This window comes from Pseudopodoces humilis, chromosome 18 (assembly GCF_049639895.1).
Source record: "Pseudopodoces humilis isolate 2021_Gansu_Grassland_sample_001 chromosome 18, ASM4963989v1, whole genome shotgun sequence".
Classification (NCBI taxonomy): Eukaryota; Metazoa; Chordata; class Aves; order Passeriformes; family Paridae; genus Pseudopodoces; species Pseudopodoces humilis.
The window spans coordinates 12,390,284-12,409,921 of record NC_142217.1 but is presented as its reverse complement, the minus strand read 5'-3'; the positions used below and the strand labels follow the sequence as shown (position 1 = coordinate 12,409,921).

Genomic DNA, 19,638 nt, shown 5'->3' with positions numbered 1-19,638 from the left:
GCCCATCTATAACCCCAGATAGTTATTTCTCTCGTCTGCATTCCTTCCCTGCCATGACCAGCCCTGTGTTTTCTCAGTCAAGTGTTGAAATTTTATTTGAATTGTAAATATTTATTTGCAAATCATGCCTTTCAGATCCACACTTGCCAAAAAAAATTTATCCTGTCATGAGACACTTGACTCTCCACCTTATTTCTCCTTGCAGGAGTTATTTTGGTCCTTTGCTTTGCATTTAATAATTCCTTGGTTTTATTTCTGCTTAGTGCCATTTTCCCCACTTACGTGTCTCATTGATCCTGACTGGTTTATGGGATGAATAAAATGTATCTCAGGAGGTTTGGAGTTTGGGGTTTCCTTTTTATGGATGGACAAAGCCTGATGCAGAAAGTTCCTGCTGGCTTTTAGTTACAGTTGTCATCCATTTATTATTTAGCCTGTCCCAGAGGAAGTTTTTTGAAACAGATATATTTCTGTATATTTCATTGTCTCAGCTTAGGTACCCTGATGGCTTGAAGGTCACATACAAGTTTGTTTTAGCAGCTGTGATGATTGTAAATGTTGGGATAGGTCTTTTTGTCAGAATGTGCAGTGAAACTGCTTATCTTTCACTGCAGTCCTTGAGACAGTATTACACCATGAAATTCATTGTATTACATGGGGTACAAAAAACCACTTCAGCATGTTCCCTCTGAGGTATATCTGTCCATCTGTGTGTTTCATTTACTCCATAGAATCATCTCTGCTGAGTTACATACTTTTCACTCTGTTGCAAATTATTTTATGTGTATGATCTGCGTGTGTGTGCACATGGGCACAGACACACACGCTTGTGTACATATTCAGCATTTATTTACTTACATTCTTCTGGGAGAGAGCAAAGGATATTTTTCTGCCATAGGTTCTCATGGAATTCAGTTGCTGCCCTCTTTTTTGCAATTTGCATTCGAGAGCATCACGGAATGGGGAACATCCCAGGGTAGTACAATATTTGTATTCTAAATATAGCAAATACCACAAATACCAGAGAAGCAAATGTCTGTATCCCAACATCAGATTGATCCCCTAGACAATTTAGTTCCCAGACTGAGAAAATTTGAAGTATTAATTTCTTGCAATTTCTTCTTTTGGAGGTCTTGATCCAGGATAATTTAACTACCCTCTAGTTTCCATGGCCCAAGGTACCTGGCCCTGAGAGTGGAGTTGTGTGGGATTCAATACATTTGTCCTATGTGGCAAACTGCTCACAGAAAGTGAGTTATAACATTGGTTTGTAAGTTGTGACAAATCAAGGATAGTCAGTTCCTAATGTTACCCTTCATTTTATTTACTCTATTTTGGGTTTCTCCTACTGTCTTTTCACAGCTTTGAACCCGAGAACAAATTCTTTAACAAGTAGGGTTTTTTTTAAGCTGAGATAAAATAAAGTCAGGAGGATTTTGGGTTGCCATAAAATGCAGATTGTGTGGTGGCCAAAGCACAAAGCAGCTCCAAAGGCTGCAATCCACCTGACATTGGTGGCAGAGAGCACCAGGACTGTGTGGGCTGCTGAGTGTCCATGGCCAGAATGCACAGGGGCTCGTTCTTTCATGCTCCAGCATGAACCCCCAAAGCATCATTCAGGAACAGCTTAATCAGGGATTTAATGGGGCTGTGCTGTCCTGAAGTCCATTCTGGCACCTCCTGCCAGGATAATTCTTTCTTTGAAACTTGAGTCATGCTTTGCCTCTCAGTAGACATTTGTTTGGCTTCTTACTGAAGGTGGGGATTTCTAGGAAGGACTCAATCAGCCCCACCTGAAAAAATGAATTGGAAACAAGACACAAAGCGTGCTGGAGGGACAGAGATTGGACTGGAGGAATGAGAAGAAAAAATGGAAGAAAACAGGGAAAGGGCAGTTGGAAATGAGATGGAACAGATGCTGAATAGGAACGCAACAGAACCTGTTACAATCTCTGGGGCATTCGTTTTCCCCAGCCTGTGTATTGCTTAGGCTAAGCCTAGGGCTTGCAACATTAAATGGTCCTAAAAATGGCTTTGAGGCCTTTTCTGTGTGGATTTGACGAATGAGAGTGTTCTTGTTTCTCCTTGGGACTGTCTCAGGGAGGAGCACTGCAGCTTAGAATATTAACGAGGCTTTGTAGTTAATGGGAGCCACTGCCTTTAAGGAGATGAGCTTGTGCCTGACAGCTCAGAACCAGGGAGAAAGTGAACAAAGGAGAGGGGGGAGAGGGAGAAGCAGCGACTATTGAAATAAGATATTAATAGGTTAGAAAAAAGCAGAATTAATAAAGACTTTTTAAAACATGCCATCAAGAACCCTGCCAGTGCAGAATTATTCATGTACATTTACTATTGTTTTTATCTGGCTTAAGCTGTAAGATTTCTACCGCTTCCCTTGGGAAACTTTTCTGCGAGAGAATAATTCCTTCATTGGAAAAATTTTCTGATATTGATCTTAAATTAGATTTTCTTAATTTTCTCCTATTACTTCGAGTTATGTCAAGTTATGCTGTACTGAATTGCCCTCTCTTTCTGTCATATATCTGTAGATAATTATCACTGTTATATACATAAAACCCCTGCCACAGTGCATGCTAGCTATGAGGATGACATACCTATGATCCCAGTGCTGAGCTAACAAATACAGGCTGGATTTGTTTTGCTCCTTCCTTATCAGCTCTCCCTGAGTGTTTTAGCATTTCTTCAAGCTCTGTTGGATTTGGGAGCACATTTCTGGAGAAGAGGTACCGAGACAGAATGTAGCACACCAGGCGCCGTCACATCTGAGCCACAGAGATGGAGCCTCTAAACTTCATTCCTGGATGATATCTTTGCCTGTGCAGACCAAAATAGCCTTGGCTGTGTTCTTGTTGCAGTCTGAGGCAGGTCTCACCTCCTGTTTGTGAATCTCTTTCGGCTTTACAACTTGCAGGTCTTCTGTAAGTCAAACATCTCTGCTTTGGATTTTTTTTTTATTAGTTGTATTTTCGAAATGGATGCTCATTCTATTATTTCCTAGTCCCATTTCTAAAGTTTCTAGATTCTTTCTTGTTATTTTCCTGCTCTGGTGAACTTTCAGCATCTCACAGTCTGTAAATGTAGGTACTGTCTTAATTGCTGCTGCTTCTAGAAGATCCATGAAAATATTTCATGAGGACAGACTCAGCACCTGTGCCAGGGAATGCACAGGTTGGCACTTCTGCAGAAGGTACCTGAAGGGTAGGAGGGGAGATTGTGATGCTGTTCATAGCCCTGGCCTCAACAATTTGGGTAAAGCAACTAAATAAAACTAGTGTAAAAAGGACACCAGAAGCCAGAGGTGGCATTTTGCCTGGGAGGGGATGAGAGAGGAATATCAGGCTGGCCAAAGAAAGTGGGAACTAGATGATCTCCAAGGTCCCTTCCAACCCAAGCCACTCTATGATCCTGTGATTCTATGTTCTTTCTCTGTTTTATGGGAGAGAAGATGGTTAACACCAATGGAAATAAACACATGGTTGGTTGGCTGTAATTGCACTGCTGGCTTGTTTTTAGCTTGCACTACAGTACTGATCTCTCAAAATCCTTCCCCTCACTCTACTCATGAGACCTGGAGCAGGAAAACACACTCCAGTAAAAACAGTGTGCATAAGGGTGAGCCAGGCTTCTCCTACCTGGAACTGAATTTGGGGTCTGGTTGTGCCAACCTGGATCCAGCCTCAGATGCTCTGAAAAAGCAGAGGAGGCTCCTGTGCCTTGCCTGGGCACCCTGAGGTGAAGCTCTGCTCTTCAGCCACCCCAGAGGCTCCAGGGTCGTCTCCTCCAGGAGAGAGGGAGGGAGGGAGGGAGGGAGGGAGGGAGGGAGGGAGGGAGGGAGGGAGGGAGGGATGGATGGAGCCATCCTCCAGGATGAGTCAGGAGCTGGGTCACCTTGGGTTTCAGTGCATGTACTGGGAAACAGCAGCCCTAAGCCCCAGTTACCAGATCTTCCCTGTTCCCATGCTCTCCCTTACCCCTGTGGGATCATTTTGAGGTAGGGGATATTTAAATCAGCGTAGTTATGCATTCAGAGGGGTTCTAGATACTATTACAATACAAAAAATAGTAACAGCACATTTAATTATTTCCACTTCAGTTTTGCTTTTGCACTTGTCTTTGCCGTGGATTCCATACTGCTGCCCTGGCTTAGTTTAGCCAAGATATAACACATCTGTGTTCCTGTAGGAAGTGGTGGGCTCTTCCTCTCTGGGCCAGGTGGGATGGCTGCAATTCCCACCTTCCTGGGTCTTGTCTGCATCTCTAAATACTCAAAGCCATGGTCAGGCATCACTTATGGCTACTGATTACTGCTTCTTAAAATTCATCTGTGTCCGCAAGTCATTTAAAAAGCATTTTCCACATCTGTCCCTGGGTGTCCCAGCCCATCAAACTAAAACACCAATCTGGTTTTCCACAGCTGTCAATTTTGCTGCTCTTATTTCCACTGGATTGCAGGGAGGAAAGCAACAACTGCGCAGTGTCCAGTTTTCCATTCTTTGTCTCCCAGCGAGCTGTCAGAAGCTGGCGTGGTTTGCAGAGCCTCCTGTGTTTGAAGTTCTCTACTTTTTTCTTTCTGGCACTTCAAATGCTGCCGGGGCCCCCCGAGGTTGAGGAGGGAGTTTGTCAGACGGAGGGGTCAGACGAGGGTTAGCGATGCTATCGCTGAGCAGAACTGTCAGCACCAGCCCGGAGTTACGGCCGGGCTGCACAGGGGGAGCCTCGGGAGCTGCTGCAGATCCAGCAGCTCTGATCCAGAGCTACCTGGGAAGAGTGGCAGCTCCTGCTGCTGCTGTGGCTGCTTGGGAGCAGGGGTGACCCCAGGACAGGGGCACAAACAGGAGCTGTCCCCAGAGCACCTGGCAGCCCCAGCTGGAGCTGTGGTTCCAAGCTGGAGCCAAAGCCTGTTGATGCTGCTGGAAGGATTCATGGTGCTCTGGGGGTTGTTGCAGCCCCACCGGCACAGCAAGTGTAGGAAGAGAGATGATACTTAATCCTTAGCTGTATCTCTGCCCTTGAATACACCAGCCATTCCCATTTTCATACCCAAAACACTTCTGGATGCTTTCACACCAGAGGGAAAAGTGTTTGTTCTCCTTTTCCCTTCTCTATCGCCACTTTTCCAGCACTCACAGATGGTCACTTGGAGGAGGAGGAATAGAGAAGTGACTTTCTATGGCAGACACTGACATTTGCTTCCATCCTCTCTGCCCAGTCTATGAATAAATGGCATCTCTGTTTTCCTTTTCTTGAGAAGATCCATGTATCATCCTTGTGTTGTGCCTTAGGTAGATTTGAGTAGGAGGCACAAAGGCAGCCTTTGACATCCCCAGGAAATCTGCCTGGGCAGGAGTGATTTGGGGTGTCACCAGTGTGGAACAAACTGCAGGGGACCAAGGCAGGCCCTGGAGTTCCTCTTTGGTACCTGGGGACTATTGTGTGTCACTGCAGAAGGAATTAAGGATGCATTCATTATATTTGTATTGGTAAAATCTCATCATAATTATTCCTACATGAATCACCTTCAAAGACACGTACTGGAAAGGCAACTTGTGGTCTCTGTCTTGCTGATCAAACATTGTAAAATGAGAAGGTGTCTTAGAAATTTATCATACAACAAAATCTTAGTAGAGTGGGAATGACTATGCTGGTGGCTGCACATACATTGATGGATTGTCTGCCCCAATGCTTAAATCTTGTTAAAATAATAACATTAACGGATTGCTCAGCATAACAATAGATACATCACTGTACAGAATATTATCTAGGTTTACAGATAAACATTTGTCATTAAAGAGTTTTTAACCTAAAAGGATGGGACCTATGATGGGGACATTTTAAGTTTTATCCTACTTTGTAATTGCAAAGAGCCTCGTTGGCAACAAGATATGTATTGAATTAGCTAAACAGTTAATTGAGGAAGTTCAGGTTTAAAATGAATGTCTGTAAGTGGATAGAATTCATCTGCAGTGTCCAGTAACACCAGTGAAGTCAGTGAAATTACAGCAGGATTGAATTTGAGTCCTCCTGTCTTTGCTTATCAGCAATACAACTTGCCCAGACATTTTATAGGGAAACGTTTGCCTGAGGCTGTTTACACTGGCTATGCTTAAGATTTGGAAGGGGAGAAAAAAAATGAGCAGCTGTAGGAAGAAATCACAAAAATACTTTGTGTAATGTTCTGCCTCCTTTTTCTCTCTCCTGTAATAACAGGGCAGCACTCTGAGGAAGCGGAAGATGTACGAAGAATTCCTGAGCAAGGTCTCCATTTTGGGTCAGTTGCCCTTTGGAACTTGGCTGTTCCTCTGTTATTCACATTGCAGGATGAATTTCGGTCTTTGATGGCACGGTGAAAGCAGTGGTGCTCAGACAGAAGGTCTCACATTGTGTTGTTTCTGAAGGAATGAAAGTGTAAAGGGCCCTTTTTGTTTTTCCCATTCTTTCCTGTGCTCTGCCCATGTGTTTGGAGCACGCATTAAAGGTGGAGCAGGCACACACTGGCACTTTCAGTAGCTGCTGCTGAGTAAAGATTATGTGCATAGAGCAGAAAGCACTGCAGAGATATGAATTTGTCATAAAGTCCAGTTACATCCTCGCAGGGAACAGGTGAGAAGCCTTTTCCTGCAAGAATACAGTGTTTGTGTGCACCAAACAAATCAAACTGGGCTGATCTTTTTTCCTCTGTGCATTTTACAGCCCCTGTCTCACATTCTTAAAACATCTGTTTAGCTTCTTGTCCTGGGATTTTGTTTCCCTTTGATTAATGTGATAGCCACGAAATTTGGACATGTTCTTGATGGCCTTCAGTAGGAAAAACAACAAACCCATAATGCCTGACCAATCAATCAACATTAGGAGAACAAAAGCCTCTAATAAGGAGGACAGTGTTAGACAGAACAATGAGTTGTTGATCCTGTAGGAGAAACATCATGTTTTTGCTGGGGCTGCTTGGAAAAAAACAGTTCAGCATTTATTTGCTATATAATTAGAGTATTTATAATTCTACTTATAACTTTTCTGGGTTTTTTTGTTTGTTTGTTTTGTTGTTTGTTTTTTTTTTATGATATTCACCTGCCATTCAACTGAGGTACCTGAAATATCAGTGTCTTAGTGAGAGTATACTTGAACTTCTGAGAGGTGCTATCCATGAGTTTTTCAATTATATTTTTATGCTTAAAGTGAGGCCAAGTATGTTGCTCACTTATTAATGAAGTTGTCATCATTTAAAATCCTTCTTTTATGCTTAATTTAAATCTTCCTAAATTAAAAGCACAAATTATACCAAATTACAATGAGTATTTAAAGAAAAAAAAGAATCTGTGCACCTGCACTAATGAGGAGCAATTACAACAATGAGACATCTCAAAACAATTTCAGAGTAGAAAGGTTATTCAGAGATGTGCTTCCTTAAACATGCGGTTTGCAATGTAATTAGAGCCTCATTTGTAGTGTGGCTTTTGAATCTCAGTTAAAAAAAAGAAAAGAGGAAGGACTTTAAGATTTGAACCTTTTTTAAGTACAGTGAACAAAATAACACATCATTGAAGGAACATGGAAATTTAGGGGAAATGTGTAAGGATCTCTTTGACATGTCTAAAAAGTAGATGACACCTGCAAAGCAGAAAGATATTTTAGAAGTCTCTAAATGACACTGAAAAGTCAACTTCACTTCATTCCTTAATGTGGTCAGAACTCAGCGATTTCCTGGTGGAAAAACCTCTACCTGCTTATATTTCTTTTTTCCAAGGCATGTCTAGTGTCTGTAATTAGCCATATAATTGCAAAAGTCACTTTTTTTTTTTAAATCTAGGGATTTTTTTAGATTATCAGCAGTTGCTTGTAGTGTATCAACCGATATGAAAGAAGTGATTGTGTAAAATTTTTCTTCTGGAGTTTAATTAAATATAAAGTCGTGAATTGATATGTACAATTTAGACATTGCAAAAAAATTGCATGTGGTCTGATTTATCTGATACTTCAACTCTGCAACTAAAACTTGTAGAATATTCTATATAATGCTCTGTTTGCAAGAATTATTAACCAATGTATTTGCAGTGGTACAGTTCCCTTAGACAAAAGAGAGACACTTCGTGACTAGAGCTAGAATTAGCTTTGAATTTTTCATAAAGCCAAGTGAAGAAGTTTCAAGAGACTCTTTTCACTGTTAATTACTGACTTCTTTTTTAAAAAAAAGAAGAAAATAAAAAGTCTCTTCTAGTCTGGAGGAAAGAATTTTATGCTTATTTTTAATCAAACAGAGCAGTTTTTGAATGTTGCATTGACAATATGGACTTGGTCTTTGACATTAGTTCTTCTGCAGCAAAAGTCACAAACACACCAGGAAAGTGCTTTAGGTGGGGAAAATGTTAGAAATTATTTCCCAAACAGCAACAAGAAAGTGGCATAAAAGGATTAAGCTGTGTCTGTCAACTCAAAACTTATCTTTGGTGCTTTGAGCACTTTGGTCTGGCTTTGTTACCAGACTCAGTGTGTCCTTCTGAGCTCAGCCAAAAGGGATTTTAACTTCAAGGAACTTCCTTTCACTCATGCAATCCTTCTAAGCAATATTTCAAACAAAATGGGGAAACCAGAGTCTGGTGGAATGGCACACATCTAATCCTGGTGTCAGAAACTGTATCTTGACTTACATTAGTTCAATAATTCATAGTAAGTGGAATCAGCAGAGCTCTGGGACATGAATTTCAGCCCAGCTTTTTGAGGCAGTGAAGGTTAAATCATTGTATTATCTGTTGCTTTTAATAACTTTTAAACCTGTAATTTTTCAGTCAAATCTGATCAAAGTACAAAAGTTCAAGTACAATTCACTGTCTTGAATTCTCATGCAAATGGGTGTTGGGGAGAGTCACAGGTGGCACCTCCTCTCCGAGGGCAGGACAGGTGGAACCCATCCCTTAGCAAAGGCAGGGGAGGGCACTGGACACTGAGCAGCCCTGGATGTGCCCTGTGCAGGCTGTCCCTTGCCACGATGGGGGTTTGGGGCAGGGGCAGGTGGCTGATGAGGACCCCTATCACAGGCTGCATTTGCTCTGTTAATCCTAAAACAGACCCATCATTTTCAATTACGGACATTTTTTGGAAGTTTTATAACTTTTCTCCCTTAAGTGGGGGAATGAAAAGGAAAACACTTGGCAGGTCATCCTGCTGGCACATGAAGAGGAGGTGTCACTTGAAACATCCATAAACCTGGATCCTCTGATGTCCTGCTGCTCATGCCACCAGGCTCTGGCCATCAGCTCTGGTGGTCTCACCCATCCTTGGGATGGACACTGCATCCCCCGCCCCACAGCCCATGTGGGACTGGGAGCAGCTCTGCTGGAAACACCGTAGCTCTTGTCCTGACCCCTGGTGTGGGATGTGGTGAGGGAATCTCGGGTGCTCCCACAGCTCCAGGCAGCTCCTCAGCTGCGCCAGGGCAGCGCGGATCAGGCCGCAGGCGCGGGGAACCAGAGCCAACTTTTCCTGCCCAACTTTTAAGACTGCTATCTGGGTGATTACTGATGGCTAAGACACAATGAATAAATACATTCATGTTTCCCAACTGGAGGTTCGTGCAAAGTGCCTAGATGAAAGAAATGTTTCTTTTATAACAGTACCAGGCACGGCAGAGTTGTCAGTTTAGATATGAATCTTCAGCCAAAGTTGGAGTGTTTTTATAATATAACTTTATGATCTTCAATATTTTAGAGTCCCTGGACAAATGGGAGCGGCTGACAGTGGCTGATGCACTGGAACCTGTCCAGTTTGAAGATGGAGAAAAAATTGTTGTGCAGGGAGAGCCCGGTGATGACTTCTTCATTATTACAGAGGTAAGATTGGCAACCTGATAAGCTCTGTCATTTCCTGGTAAAGGTTAAGGCTGTGTAAAAAAGACATTTGGGTTCAGTTCAATCTCTTACTTCAGCATAAATCTAGCTCCACTTAAACCAAGAGACCTACTCAAAATTCAAATGAATTCAGAGACCAGTTCCATGGAATTGTCTTAAGTGGAACAATCTTCTTTCCAGTGAACTGAAAATGCAGAGTAGTTTTGAGGTGTGTCTGGTGTCTTTACTGTTTGAAGGTTTGTTTTCTACAGAAGGTTTTTCTAGTTCCAAATTTCCACTATTTCAGCAGGGCTGGTCAGTCACAGAGTGCATTGATCATTGTTCCCAAAGAGACTTCCAGGGGGTATCACAAATGGACCTCTGTAAACTGGAGCAGGAGACCTGATCAGAAAACAAATAATTTGTTCTTTGTTTTGCCTTAAATTCAATCCAAATAGCTGAGCCATCTTCTTGTTTACTCTGACACAGGAAGACAGATCTGTCAGGCAGCTGAAAATGCTGACATCTTTTTGGGAGATTATCTGACACTCCAGTTCCACTGTCTCACCTCTGCAAACGGATGCTGACAGGGTTTTCCACCCCAACATAAATATTTGGATCCTTGGTATCTCATACGAGTACCAAGGCACTGTGATATAAAAAGCTATAAAGAGGTAGTAGAGAGACTCAGGCTGAATAACAGGAGAGCATTAGGATATGATTGTCTCTGGATTGTGAGTGTTCCTATGCAAATATATAGACCAGAACTAGCCAATATATGGCTGTGGAGACAGTTGCAGTGTACACACCAGGCCAGGTGTTGCATGACCAGCAATGAGTTCCAGTGGTGGCCCAGGAACAGGGATTGGAGACCCTCACTGTGGGACAAGGTGGCACACAGGGCTGTAAGGAGCTGGTCACTGTGTGGCCTTGGGATCCAGTTGTATGTACACAGAAAGCATTCCAGGCTTTTCTTTGCTTGCTCTTTATCTGTAAATTTTTGGACAGCTGCCACTATGCAAAGCAGCCAGAATTTGGTTCATAATCAATGTTTGACACTTAAAATTCCATCCTTTTTTCCTCTTGAGTGTTGGAAATATGTATTTTATTTATGAACATAGTTTTTTTTCAATGCTCACAAAATTGTCACAGCAAGTAACTTCACCTGTCTATCATACAGGGAGATAATTCAGGAACTTTGAATATGTGACAAGCAGTGTCCCTTCAAAAGAATAGTGTCAGAATAAAAGAGACTAGATATTAGATAGGGAATCTTCTATTAAGAAGATGTATAGTATACGAGAAAAATTTAGGAAATAGAAGTTTTTTTCAGAAATATGGAATTTTTATTGTTCCTAGTGTTACTGCATATGCTGTTATTCCTTGCAGCAGCAGGAGACTAGGAAAATCTAATTTTCTTAGCCATTGAATCCCATGTGGAAAATTGGCAGCTTGTTTAAGAGTTACCAAGGGCCTTTATTTTCCCCCTCTTGCTGAAACAGCTGTTAAGACTTGAATGGGTAGAAAAGCATTAACACTGCATTCTGTAGAAAGTATCTGCTCACCTCACCCTTCCACTGCAAATCTGACATAGTTTCTCACTTTGGAAATTTCCTATATTTTTTTTACTTTAAAGAATGAACATCCAGTTTCAACTATTTCTTGTGCTGCAGCAGTATTTCTGCCCGCTCACACATAGTTTAAGCTCCATATTTTAAACATGATTTTTATAGGAGTTTACATCTTTGATTTTAAGCTTTTCTGTAGGAAAAATGGCTGCAAGTCACCAGGAACACATTATTCTACAACCTGGTTGAAAGTAGTTTTGGCTGGTTTGTTGTCACAATACGTTGAAAAGCCATTAGCTTCTTCCATATGCTTTTTGATGTTTGTGGTCTTCTAATCCAAACCACTAGAAATGCAGCCAAGTTGTTTGGCTGCTGTATGTGCAGAGAACCATTTCATGTATCACTAAAATGCAGCCTCCTTTGGAGCACAGCATGTCCAGTACTACAAAGCTAACTTGGCCACACGATTTTTGGACAAGGTACTCATTTACCTTTTTATTTACTCATTTTACATTCGATGCAGCCCCAAAAGCCAGTTGTGTCCTGGGCTGCTTCAAAAGCAGCGTGGCAGCAATTCAAGGGAGGTGATGCTGCTCCTCTACTCTGCTCACTGTGTCCAGCTCTGGGGTCCCCTCCCCAGGGGAGATGATCAGAGATGATCAGAGGGATGGAGCCCCTCTCCTGTGAGGAGAGGCAGAGAGAATTTGTATTGCACAGCCTGGAGAGGAGAAGGCTCCAGGGTAACCTAACTGTGGCCTTCCAGCACCTGAAGGGAGCCTGCAGGAAAGATGGAGAGGCTATTTGCAAGAGCCTGGAGTGACAGGGCTTCAAAAGAGAGAGGGTAGGTTTAGATTAGATATCAGGAAGAAATTCTTCCCTGTGAGGGTGATGAGGCCCTGGCACAGGTTGCCCAGGGAAGATGTGGCTACCCCTGGATCCCTGGAAGTGTCCAAGGCCAGGTTGGACAGGGCTTGGAGCAGCCTGGGATAGTGGGAGCTGTCCCTGCCCATGGCAGGAGGTGGAACGAGGTGATCTTTAAGGCCACTTCCAACCCAAACCATGATTTGTCATAAACCATGATCATTCATATCATGCCTTAGACAAATCAGTTATCACTTTATAAAGCTTTGGTGCATCCCAGCTACTGGTTCCAAGTGGAATCTTGTGACTCCTAGTATAAAAGCTTCTCTAAGGCACCCAGGACTCACACATGGATTTAAAATTGTTGAACTTCAGAAATTAGTCACTCATTTCTGGCTAGCCTGCCCTGCTGCCTCGCTCTGTGCCATCCCTTTGGGACATTGTAAGGACATTGGTCCTGCCCAAGGACACAGCCTGTGAGTGGATTGGCACATTCTGGATTTGCAGATTGAATAGAAACCACTTTCCCTTTTGAAAGGGAAACTGATAGCCCCAGTGATGATTAAAACAGCAATTCCTGCTTTAAACCAGGAATATCATCCTAGTTAGTATGGATAAGTCTAATTAGTCTCCCCCTTCTATCAAGCAAACACATTCACCTTTTCCCTGTATTTCTTACTATAACCTTTTTGTCATGGCTTTCTGTTCCCCTTCCTCCCTCCAGTGTTGCACAGTTTATTTGGGGTGCAGGTTATTTGAGGTGCAGGCTGTATGCATGGAAATGCTCCAGTGCCCCTTGGAAAGTGAGGCTGCAGCAGGAGCTCAGCCAAATTACTAGAATAACAGAGAATGTGCACAGGGAAGAATCACAGGAAACCAGAGCTTTTAAAGTTCACTGCTCACAAAGCTGTTTATGGTTCATTTTTTGTTAAAAAGTCTAATGAGAAAAGTGTATACCCTGAGATTCCAGGACAGCTACAGTTTTTCTGCCATCCTAAATCTTCACAGGCACCAGTAAGGTGTTTACTTGCACTAGTTTGGGTTCTTTTCTGTTTAAATACCAAGCAGCCTTCAACAAGATTTAGTTTTAATATTTAAATGCTGTGTTTTGTATTTTCCCAGAGATAGAATTATTGTAATATTTATACCATATTCCTTAATGTGACGATAGGATCAGAAGTGAATGTCTGTTTACAAAAGCAATGACTTCTGTGAGATTGATTTACTGCACTTGAAAAAAGAAGCAGCCCTGCAGTTTCTGTAGTTTCAGATATTTCCAGGTCTTACTTTCCCACTAAGGTTTTCACACAACAAACTCGGGCTTTCCCAGACCAGACAGATGTGGAATGTATCTGCTGGATTCCAAGGTCATGGAATTATCCCATATGAGATTCCTGGCACAGAGGTGAAAAACTTTAAGCACCATGAAACAATTGTTGCCATAAAGAATTATATTTTGGCAAGAGTAAATCATAACAGATGTACGGTTTCTAACAAATAAATTTGCAGTTGTGTCGTGCACTGCCACACTGTGTACCCAACAGTGGGGAGGATTTATTCATCTGACTTCAGATAACGCAAATATTTTTAGCCAGCATTTTAAAGTGGTGGATGCAAAGGCACGTGAGCTTTGTGGAGCTAAAAGTCCCCTTAAATTAAATGCCAGTTGAACAGGGCCTGGTTTTATTCCCAACTTGTGCTTTGCCACTGACTCCAGCTCAAACAGTAGTTCACACCAGCGTAGTAGTGCTCTGAAACTGGAAAGAAAAGAGGTTTTTGCTGTTGTCTAGGTTACTGAGAAAGGTAGCGACAATAGTATTAAAAATAGCGGTTATGATCATGTACCACTCTCTCAGGTTCAGCTTCCAGCTTGGCTGGGTGGCACAGTACCTCGAAGTCTGTAAGGCAGCTGCCAAAAATGCAGGGATCTGCAGCCTGCTGGGATTTCCAGCTGCCACCCCTGCCCTGTCAGATCACTGGCATCGCTTGTCACGAGCGAGCGCCGTGTCCGGAGCACCGACCCTGTCACGGGACTCACCCACTGCGCTCAGGGGCTCTCTGAATCTCAGCTGCACACTCAGAGCTTGCTGAGCTGCTGCCATATGGCCCTAATACTCATAAAGTTTGACATGGTTTAAGAAAAATGTGTGCACAGACACAAACGTGCGCAGGTGGAAGAGGAGAGAGCAGCAAAAGGTTTCCGACAGGGCCACGCTGAACCTGGAGAGCACAGCTTGTGGCTGCCCTTTAAATGTACAGCCTGTCATCTGCTCCCAGGACAGGTTGGTTTAAGTGGTGCAGAAAGCATAGAAATAAATCTGCACAAGAAGTAAAACATTTCCAATTAATAGCTGGTCGAGCTGCCCAGCAATTGTATGCAGCAGCCTAAAAATAAAAGACCTAAAAATAGAAGATAATTCACAGGAGACAATTCAAGGAGAAATGGACCCATGGTATCAAGGAGTTTGGGATTAGATTTTTTTTTTTAGCTTTACAAACCAGTTATTAATTGCAGATTTGTGGTAAATTACAGAGGAATTCCTCTGCAACTACTTTGTGAAAAGCACTTATAAAAATTTGGAGATTTGTATTCTTCCTTATTGTCCTGCTGCAGGACATCTGATTTTCAGTATCACCTTTTCAGGCTGTGGGCAGAACATTGCCCTCCCTGTTTCCCCATCAGTGGAACGATCCTAATGACACTTCTTAACGGTGAGGAAAAGCTTAATGGGAAAAGGCATAAGTATCTGTCACTACTGAAACCAGGCAATGAGAATAGCAAAATTGATAAATAAGAGAAAAAACCCCACTGATAGTGCAGAAGGCCTTTCAGAATTAATGCAGTGAGCTGCCTTATTAAAAGAAATGAGTGAAATTAATTGGTAATTATTATTTTTCCAGCACTATCCTTGGCTGATCACATTGGAAACAGCCCAGTGATCCTTGTCGGGGGGGATTGGGGTGGGGCTGCTCCTTCCGTGCTGCTATTGACATTTCAAGTCAGGGCCACGAACTGGCTCCGGTCTGGGCAGGATCCGCTGTGAGTTCTTGACGAGAGTGTACTTGAGATAGTGTCCTGTAGGTGAAATCAGTGTTTCCAGCCCTGCTGACACTCCTGGCGCGCTCTGGAGCGTCCCTGCACAGATGCAGTTCAAAGCCTGTAGGTGGAACAGTGTTTGTAAACTCTTCCTGCCATGGTAACCTGCCCCTGCCTCTGAAGGGCACCTGGTCCTACACAAAATTGGGACTTTCTGTAGGAAAACTCGACTTGAGTCTTAAATTACACAACGAGCATCTGAAGATTTATGATTTAAAAGCTCCTTAAGAAGGAAAAGAAAAAAAAAGAAAAATAATAGCTCAATTGTTTCCTGCCCTAAATCCTTGCTCTTTGACATTCTAACCTAAGAGAGACCCCTTTGGCACCTACCCCTGCCACAGGCAGGAGAACTACAAAGTAAACTCCTTCTTTAGGGATAATGAAGTCACTGCCTTAGGCACACTCTGCTATCACACCTGATAATCTCTTTAAAACACAGTGCGATTAATTATTAATTAGGAAGATGAATGTTGTCTAGAAAAGGAGTTTCAAAGGCTACAAATCTGAACTGCTTAGTGTTACCAGGATTTTGTTGATACCGAAAATGTTTGTCAAAGGCAGTCTGCAGCGACTCCTAATGTACCCAATAAACAAAATATCCTGAATAAACAGAGCCAGCAGGCACCAAGGCTCTGCACTCTGCTTATTTTTAACTGCACAGACATTGTTTCCCACAGGAAGGGGACGTTCGATTTTCTTGGTATCACTCAGTTGTGCTGGAGCACTTCCATTGGCCCTGGTACAGAGTTCCTCTCTGTTCAGGATCCATTTTTAACAGCCAGCTGATGTCAAAGATGAAAAGTTGTGTGTGTGACTGGGTCCCATCCTGAGGAGGGATGGAGGTGAAGTATTTTGCTGAGTCAAAGAGACTAAAATGTCAGCTCAGTCCAGGTCTTGTTAAACTCAGTTTTACTTCCATGGGCAGTGGGTCAGGCTGCATATCCATGGGATAATGTTTCATAGGAAGCAAATGGCTGCTCCCTTTCTTCTTCCCACCAGCCATGGAGGACCTGTCAGTGACTGCAGCTTTTGGCCTTTCCTTCCAACTCTTTCTCCAGCCCCACCAATAACTGCTGCAGTGCAGTCACCTCTGGTGAATTCTGTAAAACCTGACACCTCAGGAGTGATGTACGAGGGAGCATTTTCCTAACAATTTTGTGAAACTTCAGATTAACCACTATTTCTAGTCTATTTTAGGGCTTTGCAGATTTCATTCCTCATTTGTGGCAGAAACCAGGACAACTGTATGTAAATTCCACGAGTTGCTATGAACCCAGAGAATGAAGAATAATATATAATAGTTTGAAAATGTACAGTTAAAGAAATACTGTCAAACCCATTTGTGACTCAATCTTGAGTCCACAACCAGAATTAAGTCCTCTTGCATCATCTTTCTGCAAGACCATTAATGTCAGATAGCTTTTATATTAGGAAAATGAGTCTTTTTGAAAAAGAGGTCTGATGGAAAGGAACACAGTGTAAAAGCAGTGTCCACAGCCAATAGTTTATAATAGAAAAGAGTTTTCACCTGGATTTGGCCCCTCCATATAGTATGAGATAAATAATTTTATAATTAAGTTATTGTAAGATTTATAGTAACTGTGGTCTGTAATACATATAACCTTTTAACCAGCTCATTCCTTCTTACCTACATGGAGATCTCATGGAGGTCACAGGGCTTTTATCCTCACTACCCCTTCTGATGAGGTGTGTGAAGCAACCTCCATGTTGCATGGTGTGATCTTATGCACAGGGCATAAGAATTGGGATAGTTCTTCATTGCTGGAAAAACAATTGATGGGAATTAGATACCTTGAAGGTCTTCATGATTTTGCTTATAGAGGTCTAAGGCAGAGAAACAATGGGAGCCTGTGGCCAGCACCCCATCATTAATGGAACACCCTTGTTCCTTTAGGTTAAATGTTAGCACCCAAAAATGATGGCTGTTATTTTATACTGCAGGTGATGTGGAAGTCACTTGCACTTTGTATTGGGAGAAATGTGTTGATTTCATCCCTTGTTTTTGTAGAAAGGTCTCTCATAAATCAAAGGTTGGCAAAAAGTAAAAATCCAAGATTATTTACTGGCTAAAGGAATATTTGCAGTGTCTTTGGCTACGTAGTTCAAAGGATTTGTCTTCTTTTGGAAAGCAGCCCTAGAACTGCTGATCCTTAGCTCTAACATAAAAGCTGTCCCAGGAATGATGCTATCAGCAGTCCCTGAGGGCTGAAATGGCAGCTGAGGAGTGATGTGCTGGTGGTCTTCCAGGACACTGGGGATGAGGACATTGCTTATGTCAGCACCACCATGTACACACAGGACCTACTGTGTTACTCTGTCTTTGGGATATTGATAAACCCAGCTCTTGGAGCACAATTCCCAGGAGGATGCAGTGCAGCCACACTGTTCCCAAAGGCTTAAAAGTAGTTTTCCCAGCCTCTTTTTGCACATGTGATACCCAGCATAAAAAAAAAAAATGCATGAATATTTCCCCGGTTCACTTTTGACATGACAACTTGTGTAGGAGTCTCCAGTCTCATTCAGCTGTAATTTAAAACATCTGATTTGTAAACCCATAAAACTGAAGTTTATGCTGGAATGACAGACACACCCTGGCCCTGTACCACAATGGGATATGTGGAAATCAGGGAAATCAGTGAAATCATTTGGTGTGCAGAGAAGCAAACCCCAAAGTTAGTAATTGGCAGTTTCATTCTTAATATATGCATGCCCCATTTGAATTTTCATAAAAATCAGAGTGCAAGATTTTCTCTGTGTTCAAAGCAGCCTGTGACTTCTTCCTGAGCTAATACCAACTTTGGGGTATGGCTGGTGCTCTTTAGCACTTTACTGGTCCTGTCAGTAGTGTCTTCCTACCAGGGCAGTCTGCAAAACCTTGGAGGTTCACGGGGAATGAAAAGCCTCTCCATGGGAGTAAGGAGAGCAGCACAGGCTGTTTACCCCTCCAGGTTTTCAGGATCCCCAAAAGCTCCTTTGGCACTGGAGCCTGAGCTCACAAGCCCTGATTCAAAGCACTTAGCCAAGGTGAACAAGAACTTTGTGGCCCCAGGCATGTTAAATCTGAACTGACATTAAAGGCATCTGCTATGTCAGGAGCTGGGAGCTCTGTCTTGAGGAGAGCCTCTCTGTCTTCAAGCCAAAACACTGCAGTGTAAACAAGAACTGAAACATGGTGGTGCTCAACCCAGAGGAAAAGAAATGGAGAACTTCCCAATCCCTGCTGGAGTTCATCCCTTTCTCTGGATAATGTTAAAGCTGCCCCTTACTGGAAAAGCTTTTGCCCCTCCTCTGCAAAGATATCTTTGAGTTGACTGCAGATTTGCTGCAAGAATATAGCCCTGAGGACTCCTTCATTAGCTGTGCAGTGTGGATTTTCTGGAGCATGCTAGACCCTTCCCAGTGTGCTCCAGGATGAGGCAAATTTGAGTTTGTGAGGTTTTTTCTTTAGAATGTAATGTTTTGGTCCTTTGAACAGACTAGATTTACCAACAGGAAGGAGTCAAAGAGAACTTTCCATGGGGGATTTTCCTGATCTCTGTGATGAGCTCTCTTCTTTCCTTTCCCCATTTTACTCCAAGTTTTATTTCTCTCTCAGAAGCTGCTGCCTTTGCTGGCCACAGCTGCTCTCCCAGCCCTGGTCACAGCATTAGTTATGAGACTTTAATGACAATGTCTGCCTCAGCCTTTTGCTTGGTCTGGTTACTTCAGCATCTACAGAATGTTTTCACAAAGAAGCAGATGGTGGTAGGAGTAATTGGGCCGTAAAACAGCATTAACAGCTAAAAACGATTTTCACCAGAAAGGATTTTGCGGGCAGGGTGAGGGAGGTTCAGCACTGTTTTCGTGTTTTCTCTCCCATACATTCACCCCTGCCCTGGCTGTAGGTGGTAGCTCTCTGCTTCCAGGAGATGAGCCCTGTCAGGTCAGTCACAAATATAACAGTTGATGAATAACCCATTATAAAGTCACTTTTATGTTTACTCAGTGGACATTTCCTGGCTTCAGAGAGAGTCAAGATAATGGCTAGCTTTGTAGAAAGAAAGAATCTCTAAAATGCAACATTTTTTTCCCTTTGTGACTTTTATTGCTTTGTGCACTGACATGTCTGAGGGGGGAAAACAGGGCCTTGTTGCCAATAATCCACAGCACTTGGCACAGAAGGTCTTTAAAATCTGGCATTGGGATGAATATTAATTCAGTTGTTTTCCCACAGAAGCTACTGATTAGTCAAGGCTAAGTATCCCTGAGATGA

At 42.7% G+C, this 19,638-nt stretch overlaps 1 protein-coding gene across 2 annotated transcripts in view; it reads left to right on the top strand.

The window, feature by feature from the left end:
- PRKAR1B (protein kinase cAMP-dependent type I regulatory subunit beta) overlaps positions 1-19,638 on the top strand; it is a 91,625-nt gene that overhangs the window by 62,371 nt on the left and 9,616 nt on the right. For both annotated transcript variants that reach the window (XM_014252757.2, XM_005522980.2), the window contains exons 8-9: positions 6,229-6,289; positions 9,721-9,842. In XM_014252757.2, coding sequence (XP_014108232.1) covers positions 6,229-6,289; positions 9,721-9,842 — 183 coding nt within the window. The remainder of the gene's footprint in view (positions 1-6,228; positions 6,290-9,720; positions 9,843-19,638) is intronic.